This window comes from Equus asinus, chromosome 4, assembly GCF_041296235.1.
Source record: "Equus asinus isolate D_3611 breed Donkey chromosome 4, EquAss-T2T_v2, whole genome shotgun sequence".
In the NCBI taxonomy this organism is placed as follows: domain Eukaryota; kingdom Metazoa; phylum Chordata; class Mammalia; order Perissodactyla; family Equidae; genus Equus; species Equus asinus.
The window spans coordinates 142,158,742-142,184,997 of NC_091793.1; the positions used below are offsets into that span (position 1 = coordinate 142,158,742).

Genomic DNA, 26,256 nt, shown 5'->3' on the forward strand with positions numbered 1-26,256 from the left:
CTCCCTACACTTTTTTTGATTGGTTCTTTTTATTTCTCCTTTTCTCCCTCAGTACCACCACACCCAGTTTAAAGGGTGTCATCTTTAGAAGGAACTACCCTTGACTGCTCTTCCCTTAGCGTAATGTGCAACTTCCAAGGTGGCGTTTCTTTGCATTTATAACATGGATGTTCTGCTCTATTCATTTCTCTTTCTTCATTTAACATTTTCAATCTATTTGCTTATGCTCTTATGCAGTAGCGTGGTATTGCACTAAACCTTTTCAGATGCTTGAACTGGATTGGGGGAAAATCATTCACAGATTCCGAAACATCTTTCTACTATAATTTAAAATGCTTATTATGTATATGCTATATTTATAAAGGAATTTTCTTCTCTAATTAATACAAAATGTATTCATTCTTTATTTTTAGCTATCTTATTTGAGCCTTTAATCTACTGACTCAAAAATAATAATGACCATATTCAAAAGACATTCTATATAAAAGGAAAAATAAAGTAAACCATTACAGAAATCTGACATAACAGTATATGAAAAATGAAATCCTTTTTTTAATGGATGATGGGATTTACTTTGTTGGATGTAATTAAAAGCCAATTTAAATTTTAACCCTAAAGTGCCATTATGTGAAAGTACATTAATAAAAAATACATAAGTAAATAAATAATTGTGGGATTTCACTGTGTTATAGTAACTGAAAAATCATTATTATAAAGATGAAGCATTTTATTCCATGATTTCACCTGGAGTTTGAATTTTTAATATTTAGCTCTCTAAAGTTGAATTGTCTCCTCACTTAGATCTGAAATGCTTGTGGAATTCTTTGCTACTCCCTATTTTGAGTCTAAAAGTATGATCAGAAAAGAGAAACTTTTGAATTTAAACATCCATGCTGACATAATTGGAAACATTCACATTTCTACAACAAATTTTTCATAATTGTTAAATTAGCCGGTACAGTCATGAGCTGCATAACATTTCAGTCAATGACTGACTGCACCTTCGACGGTGCTCCCATAGATTAGCACCGTATAGCCTAGGTGTGCAGTAGGCTCTACCTTCTAGATTTCTGTAAGTGCTGTAGGGGAGGAAGAAATTTTTGTCTGTCTTTCTAGGTTCTTCTGGCTGGTCTAAGAATTAAGTTGACATGAGACAGATTAACAGGAGAAAAACAAACAGAAGTTTAATAACATGTATATGTGGGCGAAGCCCAGGAAACCCTAGTAACTCACCAAATGGCTGAAGCCTTCCGCTTAAATACCGTCCTCAGCTAAAGACAAAAGAAGGTGTTGGGGGTGGGGAGAGTCAGGGACTCAAATGGAAGGAAGACAATTCACAGGTAGGTGAAAAGGAGCAAACGTTTGGAAAACAAGGGTTGGTTTGGCCACACAGAAACAGAAGAACACAGAGGGAAGCCCAGCAGACAGGCTTTTCTGGGTTCCTCCCTGTCAACTACCCAGTTCATGTGGTGCTAAGGTGAGAGCTCACCTCCTGAGACAAGTTTATTTAATCTGAATTATTTTACATAGTTAAAGGAGAGGTAACAAGAAAAACTTCCTGAGTCTTTTGTTCCTTAAAAATAATCAGCCTAAAATAGTCCTTATGTTAAAGACACACATTTTGGGGTGGTAAATTTTGTTCCCCTTTGGTACACTTTACGATGTTAGCGACGCATTTCTCAGAGCACAGCTCTGTTTTAAGCGATGTGTGACTGTATCATCAAGATGTGGTAAAAGATGTGGCGTCTAAGAGTTACAGTAATAAAAAGGTATATCTTATTTAAAAATAGAAATTTAGAGAGAGTGTCAGAAAAGAGGAGACTTGACTTGCATTAAACATGAGTGAGATACCCATCTTTATGGGAATCCTCAAAATAGAAATTGGGAAATTGGTGGAGAACATCTCGGTGAGTATGAAGGGAGAGTGAAGCAGAGGTGATGTTCGTGTGAGAACAGCCTGTCAGCTGTGGTCTCAAGGGTACTGGGTGATGCTTTTGTGGTATAAGTTAGGTGTGGTAGAGGCAGGGTCTGTCACGACAGAGGATAGCTGTTCTCTGGACACACTTCTTGATGGTTTCGTTCTGCTGAGAGTAGAGTGTGAAATACATTTTTGACTTGCTGGTAATTTCACCTCTTGGAAAGTTAAGGAAGTTTTGGAAATCATGAAGAAAGTGACCTGTCATCATGGAACTTATAATAGCAAAAGATGGACTGCTGGGCGCAGTCGGACATTGACCTCGGGAGCCTGACTTCATGGCGTTGGGAGAGGGCTGGAAGAGAAGGCTCCAACAAGACTTTTCACAGCATCACCTCAAAGTGTGTCTCTAAGGAGAACTGAAGGGGAAGCGCCGCTGTTGAAAAATCATCGTGATTCCTCTGGAACCTCTGATCTCAGTCCTTTAAAAAGATGGATTGGTCCACTAAAGTTGTAGGAGGCAACCATTGTAGAAGGATGAATCTGAAAGAGGGGGCCAGCACTTTTGAGAAAAATGGCAGGATAGCAGAAGTCCAGAGTGCACTGAAGGTTGGAGTAAATGCCAAGGATATCTTAGAAAAGATTTTTAAAATTGTGATGAAAAGAAGGAAAGAAAGAGAAACTAGACCAGTTATTTCGGGAAGTTGATATAATAATTGAAGTTTTTTTCTCTCAAGATAATCTTTTTTTTGTCAAGATAATCTTATCAGGAAAGAACACACATGGTTAAGAGGAAAGTGAAGTGCAAGATAAGAGATAGAGAATACCTGCTATTTTAAGTAAGTCTTGCCAAGTTCAGGCAAACTGTATGCCAGATTATTGAAAGATTATTGAAAGATTGTGGGGACAGAGTTCATCATCTTTGAAGAATTGTGGAGAACAGGAGAGGGTTTAAATGACTGTAGTTAGAGATGCATTAAAATTTTTTAAAGGATAGGTTCTTGATATGACATTGGAAGTTGACAAAATTGTGGGGAAGTTTAGTGAAAGACTGTACTGTGGTATTTGGAAAAGGGAGTAGTGGTGATTGGGCCCAGTGTTGGTTACCTAAAATAAGTTGTTCCAAAACAACCACATTCCATCTTTGATGGGGACTGCGATGGGCACTGTAGTCTGTGATGTTAGAGAGACGTTTGATAGTCTCTCAGAAGCTTGTGGACAGTTTTGTGTTTGATGTATGTTAGAGAGTGTTATAGGCAGTGGTTGTGTTTACTTGTTAAAAGCACAGGCTCGGAAGTCTCTGTGAGCCTCTGTGTGTAAAAAACACACATAAAGAGCTTAGTGTTTTTGGCAAATGTAAGAACTTAGTAATGCCACTGTTAATATAATACATGGATTTGTAGTCTTTTTAACGGTTGTGCCAAATATTGAAAGAGTAATTAATAATTTGACGTCAATCGGAAGGGGAATGCTCCTTGGTTGTGCTATAGGGCTTTGTCGGTCTATATTCACTGTTGTTCAGTGATTTTTTTTCGGTCAGTATTTTTAATATTTTTCAGATTCACAAATCATTAAAATATGAAAAGAATAGCTAGCTTGTTGGATAGGAGAATTGGAATTTAAAGATCTTTATTTTCTTATATAGTAGACTGAGACTAACAAGATGAAATTTAATGCAAACAGAAAATAATGTAATGAGGCTTAAAATGTTTACCATGACTGTGGTGGAGAAAGCTGTTCTTGTTAGTTTATGTGGTGTTGCCTCAGGCGTCTGGAGTGTCTGAGAGAAGTGATGTGTGTGTGGCTGAAGGAGAGCTGGGTTCTCTAGGGGAGCAGGGAGCATTTGCTCCTGTGTGCTGCCGTGTCCAGTGGTGTCTGAAGTCCACCTTTTAGGGTTCTTGAGGATCCGTGCCTACCCTGGGTGAGAGGTTAGGTGGGCTTGGTGACTTCTGTTTCCTTTTAATTCTCAGTCTGTGAAATGAGAACTCTAGATCCAGAGTTTTAAAAGGATTACAAAGAGTGTAAGGAATCCTTTAGCCTACTCAGTAAGAATGTAGTAAAGTTCGAGCATCAGAAAGAAGGTGATTATTATTAGGTTGATCTCCTAGGTCATTTGCAACCTTGAGAATCTATAATTTAAGGATTTTATAAATCCCCTATAAATGTTCTGGCTTTCACAGTTCTCTCTTGTTAGTTTTTAGCATACTAAGAAGAATTATTATGTTTCTGTTTTTCTTGTGAAGTTGAAATACAGTAATTCATCTTTTTCTACATTGTAGTTAAGGTAAGCACTGATTACCAGAAGGTTAAAGGTGGTCCTGGTGATCTCGTAGTGGAGAGAAAGAATGATAGCCTTCTCCTGCCTCTGGCTTTCATTCCTCTGAAAGTACAAGTGGGAATGAGTGGTTTTTATCTCTCCATTGAAGTTAAAGGTAATACTTACTAAATCTCTTCTCAGTGCTCGCCCTCCACCTTCTAAGGTTGAGAAAATTTGGATTTATAAAATTGGTTGAAATATCTGTACTTAAAAAAAATCTGCCTTTTTAAATCTTATGTAAGCAAACTCCTCATTTGAAGAAACTTGTAAAACTGAGACAATGTGTTCTTCTCGTTTGATTAATTTTTCGCTGTTGGTCTTAGAGAGTTGTACAATTAAAATACATTTTACTGTGTGTTGTAAGCAGGATTCTGAATGATTCTTGGAAGTTAGTGAGTAGAAGCTAGTGAAGAAAGTGAAAATTGTGGTTCCCACGAGCTTCTGGATCTGACTTCCCGTTTAGAGGAGAATATAGGCTGTGGGGTCAGGACATTAAACACCACCAGGACGAGGCAGTTGGTCGAGTCCAGAGTGCAGGATGCTCCACAGGGCCTGTGGCCTGGTGCTTTCAGAAATCCTTATCATCAAAAAGGAAAAAGGTCAGAGGTCTGCTTTAGATGAAAGAGAATGAAGGGAACCTTTTTGGATCCAGGTTTGAGAAAGAAAAACCTTTATTAAAGCATTTTGAGGACAGTTAGATAAATTTGAACATGTACTAATTCGATGATGTTAAGACCTTGTCAGTTTCTTTAAGTGTGTAAATGGTATTTTGGCTCTAGAGAAGAATGCCCATATTTTTAAGAGATGCGTTCTGAAATATTAGCAGTAAAGTGTCATGAAGTGTGTACCTTTAAATGGGCAGGGAAAAAGCCTACATGTATGTAGAGAGAAATTGGATATGGCAAGTCATTAGCAATTGTTGAATCTAGGTGGGCGGCGAACAGGACTTTCTGTATGTTTGGATTTTTTCATAGTAAAATGGGGACAATCCACTACTTCGAAGTTTATATGTGTATCTATTCAAGCTTTGTGTGAAAGGGAAGCTTGTGAAGCCCATGCATTTGTTGCAGGAATAGGGGCTGGCGTTTCTCGTTCTCTGAGGGAGTATAAGTAAAGGGTAGCATCTGTTTTCACGCGTCCACATCCTTGATTTTGTTGTATTTGGCATGGCACACTTAACATTTCTAAATAAAGTTTTTTCTCTGCTTTCTTGTTCGAAGAATGAGTGTATTGCCTTGTAAACACATTGACATTTGAAACCCATTTGTTTGTAAGTGAAATCTACTTCGAAAGAATTTGGTGGAGAACTTTTACCTTATAGGGCTTAAAATGTGTTGTGGTTTAATTTGCATGGTGGAAAGAACCCACTTGAGCTGGGCTTGGTCACAGACTTAGAGAAAGGTTCATGGGGAAGTAGTAAGTTTCACTTGTAAGAAAAATATTTAGTATTCTAAAAGTTCTAAAAGAACGCATTCTGAGTGTGTTCAGCAGTTATCACAACCATTTGGCAGTGTTGGTTAGAACTTTTGAAAGAGTAAAACTAATTCAAAAACTGATAAAAATCCTGAGGAGTTATATTTTTATTCCCTGCCAATGTCACTTTTGTATTAATTTGTTTTATAGCTTACCTTCCGAAATTTAAAAAAACCCTTATATTGTTTTATCAGGTGCCTTTGCTATCTGTGAACTCCTTTGTGTATAGACAAAGTCATTATTTGTTAAATAATACAGTTATACATGAGAAAAATAGTGTAACCTTTTAGGCTTGTCATGCAAACTACTGAAGATCTCAGTTTTCGTAAAGCAGTTCAGTTTTGGTAAGGGGAAAATGATCAGTTAAAGATTATCTGACATTACTGTTTCAAGGTTCTGTTATTTTTTTTGTTGTTAAAGATTGGCACCTGAGCTAACATCTGTTGCCAATCTTCTTTTTTTTTCCTTTTTATCCCCAAAGCACCCGCTAGTACATAGTTGTAAATTCTAGCTGTGGGTCCTTCTAGCTCTGCTATGTGGAAGGCTGCCTCAGCATGGCCTGACGAGGGGTGCCATGTCCACACTTAGGATCTGAACCTGTGAAACCCTGGGCCACCCAACCAAAGTGCGCGGACTTAACCACTTGGCTGCAGGGACAGCCCCTCCAATGAGTTATTAAGTCTATTACATTTTGGTATGAAGTGTGTGGAGCTGGTATAAACAGGTGTTTTAGCCTAAAGCTTTCTTGGATTGGCCGGGCAGTGATGGGTTTAGTCTGAGTAATACTTCTTTGTGTGTGGGTGTGTTCTCTGTACTATACTGGCATGTTAGAGTCATAAGTCTCTCCTTTCCTTCCTCCTCTCTGCTTTCTCCCTGGTATACAGAGTATTTGATTTCTGACAACGGAGGACAACAACTCTCAATAAGTGACGCCTTCATCAAAGGTAATTGTATCAAAAGCTGTACATGAGACGATGTCTCTTTTGTTCATGAGAATATTCTTAGGGCCTACCACATTGATTGGTGCAGAATAGGTACTAAAAATATTAGTATCATGGGAACACTGTTTTTAATATGTGTTGTAACTTTGAGAATGTTGAGAACCAAGAATATAAACTTGGACTTGGTTTGAGAGAAGAATGTCTCTGATCTGAAAATAGTTCTTTAAAAGCTTTTAAATGGAATTTGATTTTTTTCTTTTAAAGGCGTAAATAGTTTATGCTTTCCTGTATTGTGAGTAGAATATTAAGTATTGATATGTATATCATCAATTGAACTTGTCAAAAAGCCCACAGGCAGATCTCATCCAGTTAGGATGCTGCTTGCCTTGAGAGAATGGGAAGGAGGGGTAGGCGGAAGAGGATAAAGAACTGACTCTGTTGATCCAATTCTTGGGGACAAGAAGAAGTACAGAAGAATACAAGCCTTTTCTTAACCCTTCCTACTTGGCTTGCCATGGAGTAAAGACATACTTAAGTGGTCCATAACACTCCACGGCTTAGACCTCAGATAATGGGAGGGTTTCAAATGAAAGAGAGCAGGGCGGGCAAGCTGGTACGAGAGAGGCCACCTACAGCTGATCTCATAACTTAGCAGTGTCTGTAAATTCATCTCTGAGCACCTGGTTCAGCCAGAAGTTTGTAGACCAGCCGTTCACGTAATTGCAATGTGCAGTTCTTAGACCTTACGTGTCACGGACGCATGCCTCACCGTGTCGTCTGCTGGACTGTTTGTTGCTTTGCTTTAAGAGGGGGAAGACTAGAGAATTTTTGTAAGCATTTCCCATCTGTTTTCTTTCCGTTTATTTAGTCACATTTTTCAACAGTTATTTAGTGAGCATCTTTTTGCAAAACATTTAATATTATCTATTAATTTTTTTGCTTGATCCATTTTTATTCTTTCTAGAAATTTAAGGATTTTACAAAATTTTACATAAATTGTTATTTATCATGTTTTAATATTTCTTTATAGTTTTTGGGTCTGACTTATAAAAGTTTTGCTAAAAAAAAGCCTTTGTTCAGCATTGAAAAAGAAACACCATTAAGTGTTGTATGAATAGACTTGTGCCCTGTTAGACGCTGTCTGAGATGTGGCAGAACTGAACTTTTCTCTGAAGTCCAGCACCCACACTGTCACATGTTGTTCTGTCAGCATTCAGACTTCTGTTGAATGCAGTTTTCAGTTTGTGATTTTATAGGGAAGGTTAACCCCCTCCTTTTTTAATGTCCCCAAATAAATAAAAGGACAGTGTAAAAAATCTCATTTTATTTGCTTTTCAGAAGCTGTATTTGTAATTATTGGCTTGAGAGTCCTAGTTGCTTGTGTAAATACCTTTGCTTTTCACAGTTCTGTCTCTGATTTTGGCTCTTGTGAGTACTGATGATCTAATTCAGACTTACTTTTATTTATGTATTTATACATGTCCTTTCCTTTTTACACCATCAATTTGAATTGGCCCACTTAAGAAATTTAAAAAAGGAAATTGGCAATTTCTAAATCTATGAATGGATGGTATAAAACATAACAATGAAGTATAATTTCTTATTTTGTACTTTACTTAGAATCCTTATTTAATCGTCGAGTTGAGGAAAAATCCAAAGAACTGCCCTTCACGCCTTTGGGCTGGCATCATAACAATCTGGAGCTGCTGCGGGAGGAGAATGGAGAGAAGCAGGCCATGGAGAGGTTGCTGTAAGGCAGGAGCGTTTGGATTTGATTTTCCACTTGTATAATCTTTTTTTTATTCTTATTTTCCAATCCTCCTCTTTTTGCTGAGGAAGACTGGCCCTGAGCTAACATTGTGCCCATCTTCCCCTACTTTTTTTTTTTTTAAATGTGTGGGACACCTACCACAGCATGGCTTTGCCAAGCGGTGCCATGTCCGCACCCAGGATCCGAACCAGTGAACCTTGGGCCGCTGATGCGGAATGTGCACACTTAACTGCTGTGCCACTGGGCTGGCCCCTACACTTGTATAATCTTCAGTGACTTCATAGGCAAATGCATAGTAGTTCTTCCTCATAAAGTTAAAAATACTAGGATTACTTGGGAAGTAAAGCCTGTTCTGATGAAATTTCTTATAAAACAATAGAGTCCTAACCTGTGCTTGTCTGTCCCCATTGTAATTTTTGTGCTAAAATTGCATTGAATTAAAAGGGTCATCTTAATTGAAGATGTTCACAGATTTCATTTACATGCAGAATCATTAAGGTGCAGAAATACTGACAGAATAAAGTTGACCTGGAAGATTTATCTGTGAGCCATAATTCCTATGCTTATTTCTTTGTAGACTGCTTCTTGCATCTTCAGTTATTGTCCCTGGCAGTATTAACTGTGAAAACTTCTTCCTTGCAACATTTTTGTAGTTCAGCTAATCATAACCACATGATGGCACTGCTCCAACAGTTGCTCCATAGTGAGTCATTGTCACCATCTTGGAGGGACATCATTGTATCCCTGGTCTGCCAGGTTGTTCAGACAGTCCGACCTGACGTCAAGAACCGGGATGACGACATGGATATCCGTCAGTTTGTCCACGTCAAAAAAGTGAGCTCTGCTACTGCTTTCCTGATGCTAGGCGCTGAGGAGCTGGGCCTGAGAGTCGTTCATCTCTTGATGGAGATCTGAGAGTCATTGCTGCGAGGGGTGCTAGCTGAGGAGGGGAGTTTTTCTCTTGCTGTTTGTTAGCAGTGCACTTAGGAGTCATGAAAGTCACTCGAAGGAAGTGAGAGGTGAATGGAAGGGGTGAGTTGGTGTGGAGTGAATTGGGAACCCAAACAAACACAGTTTCTTCCTTTCTTGCTTCCTCTTCTTGACACGTCATCTATGAGATGGCCTGTTCCCACAGACTGCCGTCACTGTTGTGAGGAAAAGCAGTGGGTAATCGCTGTATTTAGTTTAATGAGTCCTGTATGTATTTTTGCCTGTGATATTTAACTTAATAGTGGTTTGTTTGCTCACATGAGTTTGCAGAGTTCCAGATGGTATGAGAGTGAGAGGTGCGAAGATAGTCATTCTCAGATGCCATTTGATCATTGATTGGAAGGAAGAACTGTACTCTGAAACTTGTTCTTATTTGGTTACATAATAGTTAAGATTTACAAATGGAAAGAAATAATAGTATCCATCTGACTGGATTCTAAGGATGTATCACTGAATTTTGTTGTTTTCTTGTTTCATTAGATCCCAGGTGGAAAGAAGTTTGATTCTATGGTTGTCAATGGGTTCATTTGTACCAAGAATATTGCACATAAAAAGGTAATGTGGTTCAGTTAGCAGTGCAGTCTGGCAATGTTGACCACGTGCTAAGCCAACAAGTTGGGGTCCCCTAATAGCGGAAGAAAGGGAGAATGGGCATTGAGGGGTAATTGGCAGTGTCTGCCATAGGGCGAAATTTTGGAGGTTCAGGGAAGGTCTCCCAGAGCAGATGATGATTGGGATTTGGATAATGGGAATTTATCGGACAGAAGAAGGAAGGGGGAGAGAGCGTCAGGCTTCTAGACCAGCTAATGATGGGGCGCTGGTAGCATTTCTCCCCTGCCCCTGCCCTGTTTCAGGGAGACAAGGTTTCTCTAGCAGACTGGAGTCCTTCCAGAGGCCTAGCGTTTTGAAACTCTGTTCTTTCTTCTAGGGCTGCTCAGAGCTATCACTGGTGTTCTGTTATGTTCTCACCTTCTATCCATCTCTACCTTCAGCCCTGAGACCTCTTTCTAGCACTAGCACAACAGAGGGGGTGAAATAACCTGTTGCATTAAGGAGGCTCTTAGATCCTAAGGTGCAGGGTGGGAAGTGGGGGGAGATGAGGCTGGAGGAAGCAGGCAAAAAAGCCTTCGTACCCTACTAAGGGTCTTGATCTTCATTCTGAAGGCCACTGATTCTCAAAGTGCAGTGTACATTGGGGTCACCTGCGGGCCTTGTTACAAACATAGATTCCTAAGCTCAGCCCCTAGACATCTGCCTTGAGTAGGTCAGGGGTGTGGATGTGTGCAGGCTGGGGAAGGGGGGGCCTGCTTCCGAAGCAGGCTTTCGGGGGTTTCCAGTGTTGTTTGCTTGTCCTCACGTTTTGAGAATCCACTGATCTATAGCAGTGTTCTCAAACCTTGCTGAGCTTCAGAATCACTAAGGGAACTTACTGAAAATAGAGGTACCCAAGCCCCACCTCTCAGGATGCTGATTTGATTGTCGCAAGAACTCACAGATTTCCAGCCTGGGGCACTAGATGGATGAACTACAGCCCTGTTTTCACTCTTTTCTAAGTACAGACTAACAGTTTATTTTTTGTAAGGCATTAAGCTTCCTCAAAATTGTTAGTGACCACAGATAAATAAAAGTGTGCTTGGATTTGCTATTATTCATAGCAATGATCCAAAGACAACATTTCTGCAGGGTCTTATGAAAACAGCACATCAAAGTAGTACTTTAAACTGAAATAGGTGTTCTTTGTTTGAATTAGGAGGTAAATACATGGTGCTCTTCTCTGGAACTGGAAATGGTGTGTGGGTGTGGTAGAAACACATGCTTGGCTGACCATCTTGCCCCACTGGCCGTATTCAGAGAGAGTCTTCAATTCGTAGTTGCTGAATGAGCCCTAATGGTTGCTCCCCAGCTGGAGAGTCCCTGTTTTCAGGACCGTTTGCCAGTTTGAGTTCTGTAGGCTTGGTTAATCTGGATCGGCGATCGTGGGATGCAGGCTCCTCGGCCTGTGGCTTTAGTCATGTGGTCAGTGTATATTGTTTGAGTCTGCACTTCTGGAGGTGCTTTAAAGTTAGCTTTTTTAACTTCTTATTACTCAATTTGGCTTGCCGATTTACGACTTCTTGGAAGTTTATTCTATTAGAAATATATTCAGGAGGTGTTTTAATTCTTTTATCCCTCCTCTACCCTTCTTTAATTTTTAATCGGTTACATTATGCTTTCAAGGTTACTGACCTCTGAGGGTTTGTGAAATAGTCCTTTCCCTTCTACCTAGGACTTGATATCTCTTCTTGCAACATTAGAAATAAAATAATAGAATAAAGAGGACCAGCCCAGGTGGTCTAGTGGTTAAGATCTGGCGCTCTCACTGCCGAGGCCCAGGTTTGATTCCTGGTCAGGGACTATACCCTCGTCTGTCAGTTGTCCTCCTGTGGTGGTTGCCTGTTGCTGGGATGCTGAAAGCTGTGCCTCTGGTATTTCAAGTACCAGCAGGGTCGCTGTGGTGGGCAGGTTTCAGCAGAGCTTCCAGACTCAGACAGATTAAGAAGAAGGACATGGGGCCACCCACTTCCAAAAAACTTGGCCATGAAAACCCTGTGAATAGCAGCACAGCATTGTCTATAGATAGAGCACTGGCAGATGGAAAGGATGGCACAAAAAGACCAGGCAGGGTTCTGCTCCACTGTACACAGGGTGTCTAGGAGTCAGAATCCACTCAATGGCACTAACAACAAATAGAGGACTAGACTAAAATAGCATTAGTGAAACAAAGCCAATTTTTGAAGAGTTTTGCATTGTTCTGAACTAATTATTTGCTTTGGAAAATGTAAGAAAATACCAAAGGAGAACTAAATAAGAGTATTTTAATACTAATATAATGAGACTATTTAAGAGGAATTATGAAGAGTATAAATTTAAAGTTATTTTTAAAGGGTATAAAGTACAAACTTTAAAAGCTTTAATAAACTGGGTTTTTTTTGTAGATGAATTCTTGTATTAAAAACCCCAAAATTCTTCTGTTGAAGTGTTCCATTGAGTATCTCTACAGAGAAGAAACTAAATTTACTTGCATTGACCCTATCGTGCTTCAGGTGAGAAGTTCCTACTGAAACATAATCTGGGGGATTGTTTGTGTGTTGTGACATGTGCTCTCACACTCAGTCGTCTGCTGTCTGAGCCCAGAACCCGTGAAGCAGTTAATGAGTTGTGCCGTTTTAACTGGTTGTTATTTACAAAATTCATTTGCTTTGAAAATGAGCCTTCGTCATGAAATTGTAGTAAGATTCTGTTTCAATTTCTGACTACAGCTTCTAGGTGTAACGAGACTCTTGGGGGATTGAAGCGGGGAAGTAGCTGAAGTGGCATCTGGGGAGAGTTGTTTATTGGATGCCCAGAGAAGACTGGTCAGTTTCGGAGTGTGCAGGGGAGCCCTAACCATACTAAAAACATTTAGGATTGCTTTCAGTTCAGGGGTTGTGATGTTAGGGAGTTTTTGTTCTTTTTTTTTTTTTTTTGATCTCTGAGAGCTAGCTAAGTAAATTCTTGGCTTTTATATTATAGGTTATTAAGAACTGAAAATTCTTCAGAGTGAAATTAGTGAGTCACAGAATAGAGATTCTCCTGAAACTCTTTTCAGCATAATCAGCTGTTTAGAATGATGAGTGATATTCTTGGTTGTGTTTCGGTTAATTTGCTTACGGACTTATATGGGGAAAAGGGAAGCTTAGGCTGAGATTGATATTAATAGTCAAACTATCCTGATATTTTAGTATGTTTGGATCTTGAATTGTAACGGGTATAGTATTTCTGATTTATCTTATTTAGGAAAGGGAATTCTTGAAGAATTATGTTCAGCGAATAGTGGATGTTCGACCCACATTGGTTCTAGTTGAGAAAACGGTGTCTCGGATTGCCCAGGACCTGTTGCTGGAACACGGCATCACTTTGGTCATTAATGTCAAATCAGTGAGTGTTCTTCTTCTATTCTTATATCGTTTTTAAAAATCACAGCTTTTAAATTTATATGCATGTGTGGTAGATAGGCAGGGATCTTTGATTATTTATTGATCCCAGTGCTAGCATCAGGGCAGGAGGCCCGGCAGCTATTCCAATGTTTGAAACTGGAGGATCTTGGCTAGGCAGCAAGTGTGGTTAATTTGTAACACTCACTGTAGGCGTTTACAAGACAGAGATGGGAGAGACGTTAGGTAATCCTAGTATTTGTTGAGCCTTCCTTTTGTTTGGGGAATTGCACAGCAGAAAGTGTTCTCCCCTTTAGAAAGTATCCCTCTTCAGAGGAGCGGCCAATTCCAGGAAGTCCCCCGACGCCACCCGCAGTAGCTTGTGCTGGTGCCTGCTGCTTACATTCTTGTTGATAATATTGTTCATATGAGTATGGTTTATTTTAGTGGTCACATTGATTACTAAGCAACTGCATGTAGACTAATCTAGAATCTAGGAAATCTGGGGGGGAAATGTAGAAATGTACAAAAATTCACATTAAAATTAAGGAAATTCATTGTGAGAGTTACTTTTAAATTTTCCCATTACTTTTTCAGATTAAATTTACTAAGAATTTTACCCGTTTCCATCTAATTTTGTAATATACTACTTTTCTGTGTTTTTCTAGCAAGTTTTAGAACGAATCAGTCGGATGACCCAAGGTGATTTAGTGATGTCGATGGACCAGTTGCTCACAAAGCCCCACCTGGGCACCTGTCACAAATTTTACATGCAGATGTTTCAGCTACCTGGTGGTGAGTGATCTTTAGCAGATTCGCCTTAGAGATTGGGCGCTGCAGGAATGAGTAAGCTCGTCAGTACTGCGGTTCACCCATTAGGAAGCCTCTGCTAGCAGTGGTGGAATGAGGACGGTAACTGTGGTCTTACTCACTTAAGGGTTTTCTCTTGTTAAGATAGTGAATTGATTCTGTCTGGACTTCTGGATTGCCACCTAAGTCTTCTTAACTTTCTGTTTGTTTATTTGTAGAACAAACCAAAACTCTGATGTTTTTTGAAGGCTGTCCACAGCACCTGGGCTGTACAATCAAGCTTAGAGGAGGCTCCGATTATGAGCTGGCTCGAGTTAAGGAGATCCTCATATTTATGATCTGTGTAGCATATCATTCTCAACTAGAAATCTCCTTCCTCATGGATGAATTTGCCATGCCTCCTACATTAACGCAAAACCCTTCCTTCCACTCTCTGATTGAGGAACAGGAGGATGACGAGGCTGCTCAAGAACAGCTCAGCGGAAGTCCCCTCCCCCGGGAACCTGACTTCCCTCTGGAGTGTCTGGCCCCTGATGAGAGCAGTTCACTGGAATCAAGGACTGTGTTTGGGAAGAGTGACCAGGAAATTAAAGGTGCTCCGAAGGATGCTGTCTCGTTGAAGCAGCAGGAGTTCGCCACAGCAGCCTGCCCGGCCGGCGTCCCCTATGCTCTCTTTGCATTGGTCCCAGAATCCTTGTTGCCACTGCATCTGGGTGACCAACAGGATGCCAGGGGCAGCGAGCAGCCAGAGACTGTGCAGCAAACGGGTGAGCTACAGGATCCCAAAAGCCAGATGAGAGCCTTTAGAGACCCTCTGCAGGATGACACTGGATTGTATGTCACTGAGGAAGTCACCTCTTCTGAGGATAAGCGGAAGACTTACTCTTTGGCCTTTAAACAGGAATTAAAAGACGTAATTCTCTGTATCTCCCCAGTGATCACATTCCGAGAGCCTTTCCTTTTAACCGAGAAGGGGATGCGATGCTCTCCCCGAGACTATTTCGCAGAGCAGCTTTACTGGTCTCCTCTCCTCAATAAAGACTTCAAAGAAATGGAGAGCAGGCGGAAGAAGCAGCTGCTCAGGGATCTCTCCAGCCTCCAGGGCCTGAACGGAAGTGTGCAGGCCAAGTCTATCCAAGTGCTGCCCTCGCACGAGCTGGTGAGCGCTAGGATTGCTGAGCATCTGGGTGACAGCCAGGGCCTGGGCCGGATGCTGGCTGACTACCGGGCCAGAGGAGGGAGAATTCAGCAGAATACTTCAGACCCTTTTGCTCATTCAAAGGATGCATCAGGTCCTTCAAGTGGCAAGTCAGGAAGCAGAACTGAGGGCGATGAAGAGAAAGGGCTGATTCCGAGTGACGCGGTATGGTCAACAAAGGTGAGCAATGTGTGGGGCACCTGTGTCATTGAGAAGGCATTGGAAGCAGCTGTGGCAGGAAAGTCAACATGACAAATTGGTGCAGGTTTATTAACTGTTGTACACCTTTTTATCTTGGGTCTGTTGGCTTGTGTGTTACTTTAAATGCATGAAGTAAGAGTATAACATCACGCGGCTGCGTTTGAGGGTTTCACACAGAGCTTATGATAACCTAGGAGGAGCTCTGAGGTGGGGACTGCGGAGCTGCTTAAATTTCTGGCAGGAAGACTTGGGTGTGGTGTGTCCTTGATCCTTTAATGGTAGTGAAGGGGAGAGTGAGTGATGGAGCTTGTTGTAGGACATGGGTGTGTCTTTTAAAAATGTTAGATTCATTTATTTGTTTAACATGAAACACTTTACATATTATTTAACTATGACAGTGTGCTTTTTCTTTACTTTTTAAACAGAAATTGAGGGCAAATTAAGGAAGATTTATTCATGGACGCATTATTGATTATGATGGTAATGAAACTAATGAACAAATCCCTCTCTAGACGAGGAAATGTAGTTGTTTAATAAAACGGATAGAAAGATGCTCAGTTTCACTGTTAGGGAAGTGCTAAATAATAACGGGACACCGTTTCTTATTTGTGAGATTGGCAAAAAGGAGAGTGATAAGAGCCATGGTTAATGAGGTATGGAAAAATGCCTATTATTTTATATAAATTTGTGTTTATATACATTTATGTGAGTTTTTTTTTAAAAGATTGGCACCTGGGCTAACTGTTGCCAGTCTTCTTGTTTTTCTTTTTTCTTTTTCTTCTCCCCAAAGCCCCCCCAGAACATAGTTGTATATTCTAGTTGTATGTCCTTCTGGCTCTGCTATGTGGTACACCACCTCAGCATGGCCTGATGAGTGGTGCCATGTCTGCGTCCAGGATCCAAACCAGCAAAACCCTGGGCCACTGAAGTGGAGCGTGCAAACTTAGCCACTTGGCCACGGGGCCGCCCCCGTTTTTGTGCATTTATAAGAACTGTTGGGAGGTGTCTTTAATTTACACGAGCACGTATATGCCTTCAATTCCAGATTCCTGTCTTTTATAACCTGTTCCTGCAGAAGGGTGCGGAGCATTTTGTATAAGGATGCTTGCATCTTGCTTGTGTATCAAGGGTGTTTCCTGAAACATTGTTTCTAATTTGCTGTAAAAAGGGTGAGTTGGATCTCATGTAATGACCCGGATGGAGCCCATGCTGTATTTTCAAGAGTTAAAAAGCAAGTTGTGTTTTAATATGTGTAGCACCACCTCATTTTTATAGAAACAACATCACCTGTGTACCCTTTGTGGGTGTTTTTGTGTGCATGTGTGAGCGAGAAAAAGAAAGCCTGGTTTTAACCATACAGTCAGATTTGTCAGTTTGGGAGGGGAGGCCGCGTCAAAGGAGGACAGACTTTGTGTCCTGCGTGAACTTCTCCATCTACCTTTGTACGATTTGAATTTCAACAGAGAGCAGGTGTTATCTTTGTAATGATCAAAAATAGGTATAAAGTACAAGCACATAAATACCTTAGAATTTAGGTTTCTGGATGTCTCAGACTGATGTTATATCCAGCCCTCAGTTCAGACTGTTTCATATTTAATTAACTGTATACTTCCACAATAATTTAATGCAGTTTTATAAAATTAAAGAGTATTTGGGAAAACAGGCTGTTTAAACATCTGTTTATACTTTTAAGTTTATCTTAAACTTTTTGGATTGTTTTACTTCAAAAACCAACAGCTCTTCTTCCCTATATTTAGTTTCTTAGAGTTTTGAATCTTCACTGGAACCCCTGCGGTGGTAATGGGGGGTTTTAAGAATCGAGCGGAGTGTGTTGGATTTCAGAGGTGTCTGTCGGTCCTCGTGTGGCGCTCAGGAGCTCATGTGCCCCTCTCTTGCAGGTGGACTGTCTGAACCCTGCCAACCACCAGAGGCTGTGCGTGCTCTTCAGCAGCTCTTCTGCCCAGTCCAGCAACGCGCCCAGCGCCTGCGTCAGTCCTTGGTAGGGCTCTTTTCCCTGTACTACTGCATTTAGGAGCAGAATTCCAGCAACTTTTAAAATGAATACAGGCATTAGGATCTGTTTTTAGGTACATGGCATGCTGCTGGTCATATATGAATTGATAGAACTTTTAAAGTTGAATTAAATGTGGAATTTGTATGTGTTCATGAGTAGAAGTAAAAGAGAGTACCTTCAGAATGAAAAGGGTGTAAGGGATGAAAGAGAAATTTGTAATTAGAAAGGCGGGAAAGTTGATACATAAAAGCTAGTTTTAAGCATTTTGACAATAACGTACAACTTAGGTAAGTTTTCCTTTAGGCATTGTTTTCATAAAAGCAGTGAGTCTTGGGGCTGGCCCCGTGGCCGAGTGGTTAAGTTCGCGTGCTCCGCTGCAGGCGGCCCAGTGTTTCGTTTGTTCGAATCCTGGGCGCGGACATGGCACTGCTCATCAGACCACGCTGAGGCAGCGTCCCACATGCCACAACTAGAAGAACCCACAACGAAGAATACACAACTATGTACCGGGGGGGCTTTGGGGAGAAAAAGGAAAAAATAAAATCTTTAAAAAAAAAAAAAAAAAAAAAGCAGTGAGTCTTTTGCCTTAAGATTTACTCTAAAACTTATTTCTAAGATTGATAGGAACACATTTTATAATGTTATAAATTATTTGTTTCAAACGACAGTCACAAAAGCCTAGTTATTACGTAGGTTTATTTACCTTTAGTTTTAAAAGTATTATGGAACATAACTGCTTGTTTTTGGAGCAGTGTTTCCATGGCAAAATGTGTTCTATATTTTAACTTTGAACACTGGAGACACTTACTTCTGCTGGTGAGGTCAGGAGTTTTTCTAGAATCAGTATGGTGTTCCAGGCTGACTTGGGGCTGAGGGAGCCCATAGGAATTTTCTCTGGGAGTTGATGGACTCCTGAGGTCAAAGCTTGAGTAAGGTGTGCTTTTCAACAGGGATTTGGCCAAACTCTCCTATTTGTGGGCATTTATAAGTTAGGGATAAAGTTATGAATTGACTCTCGTGGAAGAATATGAGCTGCTGTTCTCCATGCTCAGTAATGTGTGGACTGGCGAGCAGGAGACCGAGTCCCATCTAATGTTGACAGGGCTGACAGCTTTGTAAAGGAAACTCTTACTTCCTATCTCAGATCAGTTTTACTCATTTAATATTATAGTTTATACATTCTGATTAAATAGTTTCATAAGATACTAGTGGACTGGGAGTGGATAAGATGCTGTAGTGTCCCAACCTGTTTTATCAGGTGAGGTAAGACCTGTTCTATAACAACAAGAATATCACCCCTTTAGTACTGTTTTATAAGCACATCTAACAGGTAATCAGTTTGTAGTCTCATGAAATGTCTTTGCTATGTGGTAATTCTTATGATATGTTACTAAGAAATGATTTGTTCTTTTAGGATTGTAACAATGGAATTTTATGGAAAGAATGATCTTACACTGGGAATATTTTTAGAGAGATACTGTTTCAGGTAAGATCAGATTTTCTCCTTATGTTCCATTTATGCTTTTTTCATGCCCAGAATTTTCAACCCAAAACATCAACGTGAGTTGGAGTATTGCTGTGTGGCCTTCACGGTCACACCACATGTCAGAGTGTACCATACCAAGAAGTAATCTGTTTCCTATCCAACCCGAGGTGTCTTATCCAGCTCACTCCTCAAATCTTCGTCCGTCTAATTACTCTGCCACGCCTAAGACTTTCTTTTAGGATGTCTGTTTCTATAGTGATTCAAATGAGAGGCAAGAGAAGCATAGGACCTCAGTTTAAGTCTTAATATGACAAAAAACAAGAGATTTAATCTTTACCATCTCTGTTTATTGGGAACAAGCTCCAGAAATATCAGGAATTTTAATAGGTAAAATGAGATGGTGTTTTAAAAACCCTTGGCAAATAGAAGGTGCTTCACAAGTGGAAACGATCCCTGTGCTCTGGCTGAAGACAGCGCATCTGCTGCAGGCTCCGAGCAGTATGAGTGGTCCCCACACAGGTCGTCCATCGTTATTCTTACTCCAGAGAGAATGCCGCACTCTCCCGACAGTGGTTCTGATTGGCCAGTGCTCATTAGACGTTGCTCCTTGGTTCCACGGCTAACGCGAGGTCTTTCTTTTTGTCAAAGGCCTTCTTACCAGTGTCCTAGCATGTTCTGTGATACCCCCATGGTACATCACATTCGGCGCTTTGTCCATGGCCAAGGCTGTGTGCAGATAATCCTGAAGGAGCTGGATTCTCCAGTACCTGGATATCAGCATACAATTCTCACCTATTCCTGGTGCAGAATCTGCAAACAGGTAAATGTACTCTGTTGCCATGATATTTCATATAATATCATTTACTTCTTTCTTTGTTTAGTTCTTTCGGGGGGAGAGGGTGGTCTGTATCATTTTTGATTTGTTGTTTGTCATTGGGCTCATATTTATTCTACCTTGCAGCGCTGTATATTCTGTTTAATGTTTGTTTCTTGAAGATTCCATTTTAGGATTTATCAGTCATCATATAAAATATAGGTACCTTGTCTAGTAAAATATATGGAGATTGTGTATTGACAGTTCTTAATTATGTTTGTTTATTCATTCAGCAAACACTTATTTAGCATTATCTATGTACAGAGGGGTGTGCTAGGCCCTAGGAATGAAAAAAGTCAAGGCGTGGCTCCTGTTCTCCAGGAGAGGAGACGACGTGACACAGTCGTTACTGGGTGCCAGGATGTGTGTGGGTCTGAGCCTGTCAGTGTTTCGGTCTTGAGAGATATGGACAAGGCTGTGTTTAAACTGGTCTCTGCTGGTTCTCACGTACATTTTTGAGAAAGGGACCATGTGTTTTATTTCTTCTGGTTTTTTTTTCTTTTCTGGAAGAAATATTTGGTACCACCATTATGTGTATAATATAAATTTTTTTTCAAATTGCAGTGCGTATGTGCGAAATTTAACTTCAGTGTTATCTTACTTGGCTTATTGAACTGTACTTTTGGAAGGCACATATGAGAATTATAGATAAAATGATAGTGTGACCTGCAGCAATACCAGTGGGGTGAGGAGAGCAAAATCAAGGTTAGGTCCTTCTTCAGTAGAAACAGCCAGGAAATCGCTTCCTGCAATTATCAGTCTTAACTTTTTGTACTTGTTCTTATAATAGGCCTTTACTCCCTGTTAGCTGGCTGGTAATGCTTTGTTGTAGAATTTGTGATCTTCCGTAGATTGACCAGTGAACTACATGCATAACTTAAATTTGGTCTTTATATCTTGCATGCTTTGGTGTATGCACTTTATTTTAAAACAAAAACTTCCACCTTTGAGGTTATGTTAGAAAGGAAAAGGTAAACAATTTTTGTTACAGAAAAATGAAAAATTTCTATGTCAAAAAACGTTATAATACCAAATATGACCAGATGTTAATGTACTTAATATTAAATTTCTGTAAGCCATGAAAATAGTAAAATGGGCAAAAGGCATGACAAAGCAATTCAAGACAAGTGGCCAATAGCCATGTGCAAATAGATTTTACTTGCTGGTAGTCAAAGAAATGTAAATAAAACCAGTGAAGTGCATTGTTTGTTTTTTAAGAAATCACATTTCAAAGATTTGTAATTCCTGAGATTGGTAAAAAAGTGGGGAAATTGTTATTCTCAGATATGTCTGAGGTTGTGTAAACCAGTACACCTGTTTTAGAAGACAGGTGGCAGAAAATATCAAAGACCATGTAGATGTTCATGCCCTTTGACCTACCAATTCCCACTTTTATTAGTTTATTCCAAGGAAATAATTATGGATATCTGTAGGTGTGTATATATATTTATATACACAAGGAAGTTCGTCAGAGGATCATCAAAATAAAGAAAAACTTGCAATGTCTTAAATGAACATCAGTAGGGATTGGTTAAATACATCTGTTTAAAGAGATGCTCTGTGGCTATTAAAAATCAGGTTGTACAAGAATGTTTTGTGTGGGGAAGTATTTGTGGTATATTGCTAAGTAAAAATAAAAAGTTGTGAAACTAATTACAGGAAGGCATTTTTATTGACAAACACACTGGCTATGCTGTGTGTTTTCGTGTATGGAAAGAAAGTAAACTCACGAGCATGTTGACGGTGGTGCGATTGCTAGTGATACTGCTCTCTCAGCCACCCTTTTCCACCACCTTCCAACCTTTCCTTTTCCAGTTTTCTGTGGTCATAATATATTAGATTTATACTAGAAAAGAAAACGCATTGTTTTTTCAAAAAGAGATTCTCAAAAAAAATGTGATTAGGTAACAAACGATTTATGCTGAATTTCAGGTAACACCAGTTGTTGCTCTTTCCAATGAGTCCTGGTCCATGTCATTTGCCAAATACCTTGAACTTCGGTTTTATGGGCACCAGTACACCCGTAGAGCCAATGCTGAGCCGTGTGGCCACTCCATCCACCACGATTATCACCAGTACTTCTCCTATAACCAGATGGTGGCATCTTTTAGGTGAGGCGTCAGAGCGACCTGGGACAGTCACAGACCCCCTGGAAGGCTCTGTACTTGATTGAATTAATGTTGGTGTGTGTTGTTCCCCACCCTGACCCGTGCAAATGCAGAGGGCCATACTCTGCTAAGAGCTTTCAGTGTTACTGTTTTATCTAATCCTTACCCTAAGAAATAGGTATTATTATTACCCTCACGTAGAGAGACCTTATATCTCACTGAGAGAGCTAGTGAGTGTTGGGGTCATGATATGAACTAGTGGATCTGCTGCTGCAGGTGTTAACCACTGCTTTTGCATCTGAAAGTTTGTCAGAATTTTTACTAAGACATCAACTAGCATAAGGATAGTCGGATATTCTGGATAGAGCTAAGATCCCTAGTTCAAAGAATGGGTAGTTAGTTACACTGTGGTATGAAATGATTTGAGAAAGCTGTTAGGCTCTGCCTTCAGAATACATCCAGAATCTGTACACTTCTCACTGCCTCCACCCCACCATGTCCCCAGATGGAGCCTTGTTAGCTTCCACCAGATTATTGCAGAGCCTCAACCAGTCTCCTCTGCAGCCTTGCCCTGCAGCCTGTCCTCAGCACAGCAGTTGGAATGAGCCCGTTCATTGAGAATCACAGCCACTCCCAAGGAGCTGGACCCTCCAGGGTCTCTCTTTCACCCTGCGTGAAAGCTGGAGTCCATTTATGGGCCTGTGAGCTCCCACATGCTCTGGCTGCTCAGTGCCCCTCTGCTCCCCTCGCTCACCCTGCTGCAGCCTAACTGGCTTCCTCGCTGGGCCTCGGTTATGGAGGCAGGCTGCTCTTCTCTGAGGTGCCTGCTCCCCGATTGTGGCCTGCTTGTCCTTACTTCCTGCAGATCTCTGCTACGATGTCACCCACCCAGCCTCCCTCTCACCCCTGGTGCTCTCTGCTTCCCTTTCCTGCCTTATTTTTCTCCTTAGCACTTAGGTATTTATTTATTTTGTTTATTGCCCTAATCTTGTATTCCTGAATCATGAGGGCAGGAATTTTGGCCCTTGTTTAGTGCTGTATCCTCAGCACCTAAAACAGCATCTCATACATAATAGACCCTCAGGAAATATTTCTCATTGGACCCTATTTCCTTCTTTAACCGTGAACCCGGGACTTGGGTGGGATAGGGTGTTTACTAGACAGCGTAAACCCTCAGGAGGAGAGGAAGAAGCACTCGGTGGGAGTCCTCAGGCACTGAGAAGGTGTGAATACCTGTGTCTGAGCTCACTTTGGGAAGCAGTTCCACTCATAGAGGAGTCATTTTTGTGTTTAAAGCACTTGGGGACAACCTCAGGGGATAAATGAGGACATCACAGTGCAGTGAAAAAACAAACAAAATCCTTCCAAAACTGGGGAGGATGTTTATAATGGTTGAAAATTGTCTTCAATATTTTTATGATTGTTTTTAAAATGCCATTTTATGGAAACTTTATTATGTCTTATGTCTCATAGGATTTACTTGACCATCATGATACACTTCTACTCAAAATATTAAAATATTTTTCACTTTTCTACTATTATTTGTATTTTCTTCTCTCAGTTATTCTCCCATTCGGCTTCTTGAAGTATGTGTTCCACTCCCCAAAATATTCATTAAACGTCAGGCCCCATTAAAAGTGTCCCTTCTTCAAGATCTGAAGGACTTCTTTCAAAAGTAAGTTTTAGTTTCTTTGATCATCTTTTTTGTTTAGTACTGTCTGTAATCTACAGCTATGTTAAATAGCAAGTTTGTTCATTTAGCTTTCTTTGAAAACATATATATGTGTATTTTTCTAATTGTATGTTATATATGCCTGATGTAAAAAAATAAAAACATAGTTAATACATAAAAGTATTAAAAAAGAAGTTAAACCCTCTCAAACATAACAATTGTTAAAATTTTGATGTACATCCTGTCAGGTCTTTTTTGTTCTACAAAATTGTATATGAGTCTTAATTTGATAAAACATATTACAGTTAAAGTTTTGTGTGTGACATCTTTTTTCTATTTATGTGAGATTAGACAGTTTGATTCCAGCTTTTCTGAAGTGTTTAATATTCTTTTTGTTTATATTGTTAGAGTTTCACAAGTATATCTTGCTGTTGATGAAAGACTTGCATCTTTGAAAACTGATACATTTAGCAAAACAAGAGAGGAAAAAATGGAAGATATCTTTGCACAAAAAGAGGTAATTTATTTCTTTGACAGAAACCCAAAAGTTAACTGTTAACTCACTAGAAGTTGCTTTTGGGCTGGGTCTCAGATTGCCGGAGTTGTTTGTGTTCTTTATAGATGGAGGAAGGCGAGTTCAAGAACTGGATTGAGAAAATGCAAGCGAGGCTCCTGTCTTCCTCGGTAGACACCCCTCAGCAGCTGCAGTCGGTCCTGGAGTCACTCATCGCCAAGAAGCAGAGCCTCTGTGAAGTGCTGCAGGCCTGGAATAACAGGTGTGGCTGCCTGCGGCTGCCCTTTAATGTGATCACAGAATTGCCGTGATGTTTGTGACTTAAATGTCTTTGTTAATTATGGGTGTTTCATTTTACTCTCCAGTTGTAGAAGCTTTTATTTTCTGTCACCACTACACCCCGCACCTCTTTTCATCCTTTAAAATATATATATTAATCTGCAGGTAGTTTGTGAAGATAAAACAGAAATGAGAATGGCCTTCAGTGCTGTCTCAAGTGCTTACAGCGTGTGCGCTTATGGATTAAGATCTCTGAGTCAGCGTGCCGTGGAGTGGCTGTTGGCTTTTAGGTCAGGGCTTTCAAATCTGTTACTATGTGTATCTTACACCTCTACTTAAATATTTATTTTGAGGAGTATTTCCCTTTCATGCTTGTTTAGAAGTTCAGTCAGATTGTCGTAGTGTGTATTTATGGAGCACTATGCTAGGCACTCAGGAAGCCCTGGACGGAGTGCCCTCTTTTGTTTGGTCTTGTGAGTCCTACAGCGAGTATGCTCTTGTCATTTTACGGAGGGGGAACTATGGCTGTGAGAAGCTGAGGGATCTGCCCGAGCGGTATGGCTGTGACTGTCAGAGTGGGGCTTTGTGCCCAGGTCTGTTGGTCTCTAAAGCCGTGCTTTTTAGATCATGTTGTGCTGTCTCTTATGATAACTTGCTATTCTTTTATAACTATAGTCATAGCAGTAATAGCTCTTGATTGGTTGATTAGAAATAAGACAAAAACTTAGTTATTTACAACTTTAAAATCTATTGCAATCAAAATAGGAAAATCTAATTATCGTGGTTTCAAAGCTGCAAGGAGAAGATTTGTAAACGCTATGCAGGATATTAGAAACAAACCATATATATTTTTTTCCTTTTTTCCTTTAACTGTAGGTTGCAGGACCTTTTCCAGCAGGAAAAGGGTAGAAAGCGGCCTTCAGTTCCTCCAAGTCCTGGAAGACTGAGACAAGGGGAAGAAAGCAAGGTAATAAATGTAGTTTTGTCATTGGGCTTTCTTTGATAAAATATTATAATTAATTTCATTAATGACACTTAGAAGTAGTAGTTTAATAATATTAAATAGGATTTTTCATTTTGAAGTTGTGAAGTTTCAAGGAGACATGACGTGGATTAATTTTTCTCTTAGCCTGAAGTAAAGTATTATAATTCGTTTGTCTGAAACACATCAAAAGCTGCTGTGCACTGGCGGCAGCAGACGCCATAAAGGGGAAGTCGCCGGTGCTCTGAGTGTAGAGTTGAGTCCTGACTTATTTTACTGTGTGGTTTGGATGTTCTTTATCTCTGTGCTTAACTGAGAAGCTTTTCTTGGAGTTAGACCTGCTACCACCACGCCATGAGGTCCTGAGAAGCTTTTCTTAAGGGGTCTGCACTGGATTATTTCTACACATTGATTTAATTAGCCTTTCCTAACTGTGTTAGTTTTATCTTGTTGCATAACAAATTATCACAAACTTGTGGCTAAAACACAAATTTGTCATCTCACAGTGAGTCGGGGGTGTAGCTAGTCTCTCTGCTCAGTCTCACAGCTAAAATGGAAGTTTCGGTCAGAGCTGTAATCTGAGGCTCCAGGTCCTCTTCCAAGTTCCTCCGGGTTGTTGGCGGAATTCACTTCCCAGTGGTTAGAAGACTGAGGTCCCTGTTTGTTGCTGCCACTTGTCTAGAGGTGATTCTCAACTCCTGCAGGCTACCTGCACTCCTTGCCATGTGGCCCCTTCCGTCTTCAAAGCCTACAACTGT

The 26,256-nt window shown here is 40.3% G+C and overlaps 1 protein-coding gene across 18 annotated transcripts in view; it reads left to right on the plus strand.

Annotated features, from left to right (window-relative positions):
* Nucleotides 1–26,256, plus strand: part of PIKFYVE (phosphoinositide kinase, FYVE-type zinc finger containing) — a 77,026-nt gene that overhangs the window by 29,544 nt on the left and 21,226 nt on the right. For all 18 annotated transcript variants that reach the window (XM_044768279.2, XM_070508492.1, XM_044768277.2 and 15 more), the window contains 16 exons: nt 6,590–6,649; nt 8,267–8,396; nt 9,071–9,251; nt 9,888–9,962; nt 12,383–12,490; nt 13,224–13,364; nt 14,029–14,155; nt 14,389–15,548; nt 17,468–17,568; nt 18,998–19,069; nt 19,718–19,889; nt 21,876–22,054; nt 23,613–23,726; nt 24,132–24,240; nt 24,345–24,499; nt 25,393–25,483. In XM_044768279.2, coding sequence (XP_044624214.1) covers nt 6,590–6,649; nt 8,267–8,396; nt 9,071–9,251; nt 9,888–9,962; nt 12,383–12,490; nt 13,224–13,364; nt 14,029–14,155; nt 14,389–15,548; nt 17,468–17,568; nt 18,998–19,069; nt 19,718–19,889; nt 21,876–22,054; nt 23,613–23,726; nt 24,132–24,240; nt 24,345–24,499; nt 25,393–25,483 — 2,975 coding nt within the window. The remainder of the gene's footprint in view (nt 1–6,589; nt 6,650–8,266; nt 8,397–9,070; nt 9,252–9,887; nt 9,963–12,382; nt 12,491–13,223; nt 13,365–14,028; nt 14,156–14,388; nt 15,549–17,467; nt 17,569–18,997; nt 19,070–19,717; nt 19,890–21,875; nt 22,055–23,612; nt 23,727–24,131; nt 24,241–24,344; nt 24,500–25,392; nt 25,484–26,256) is intronic.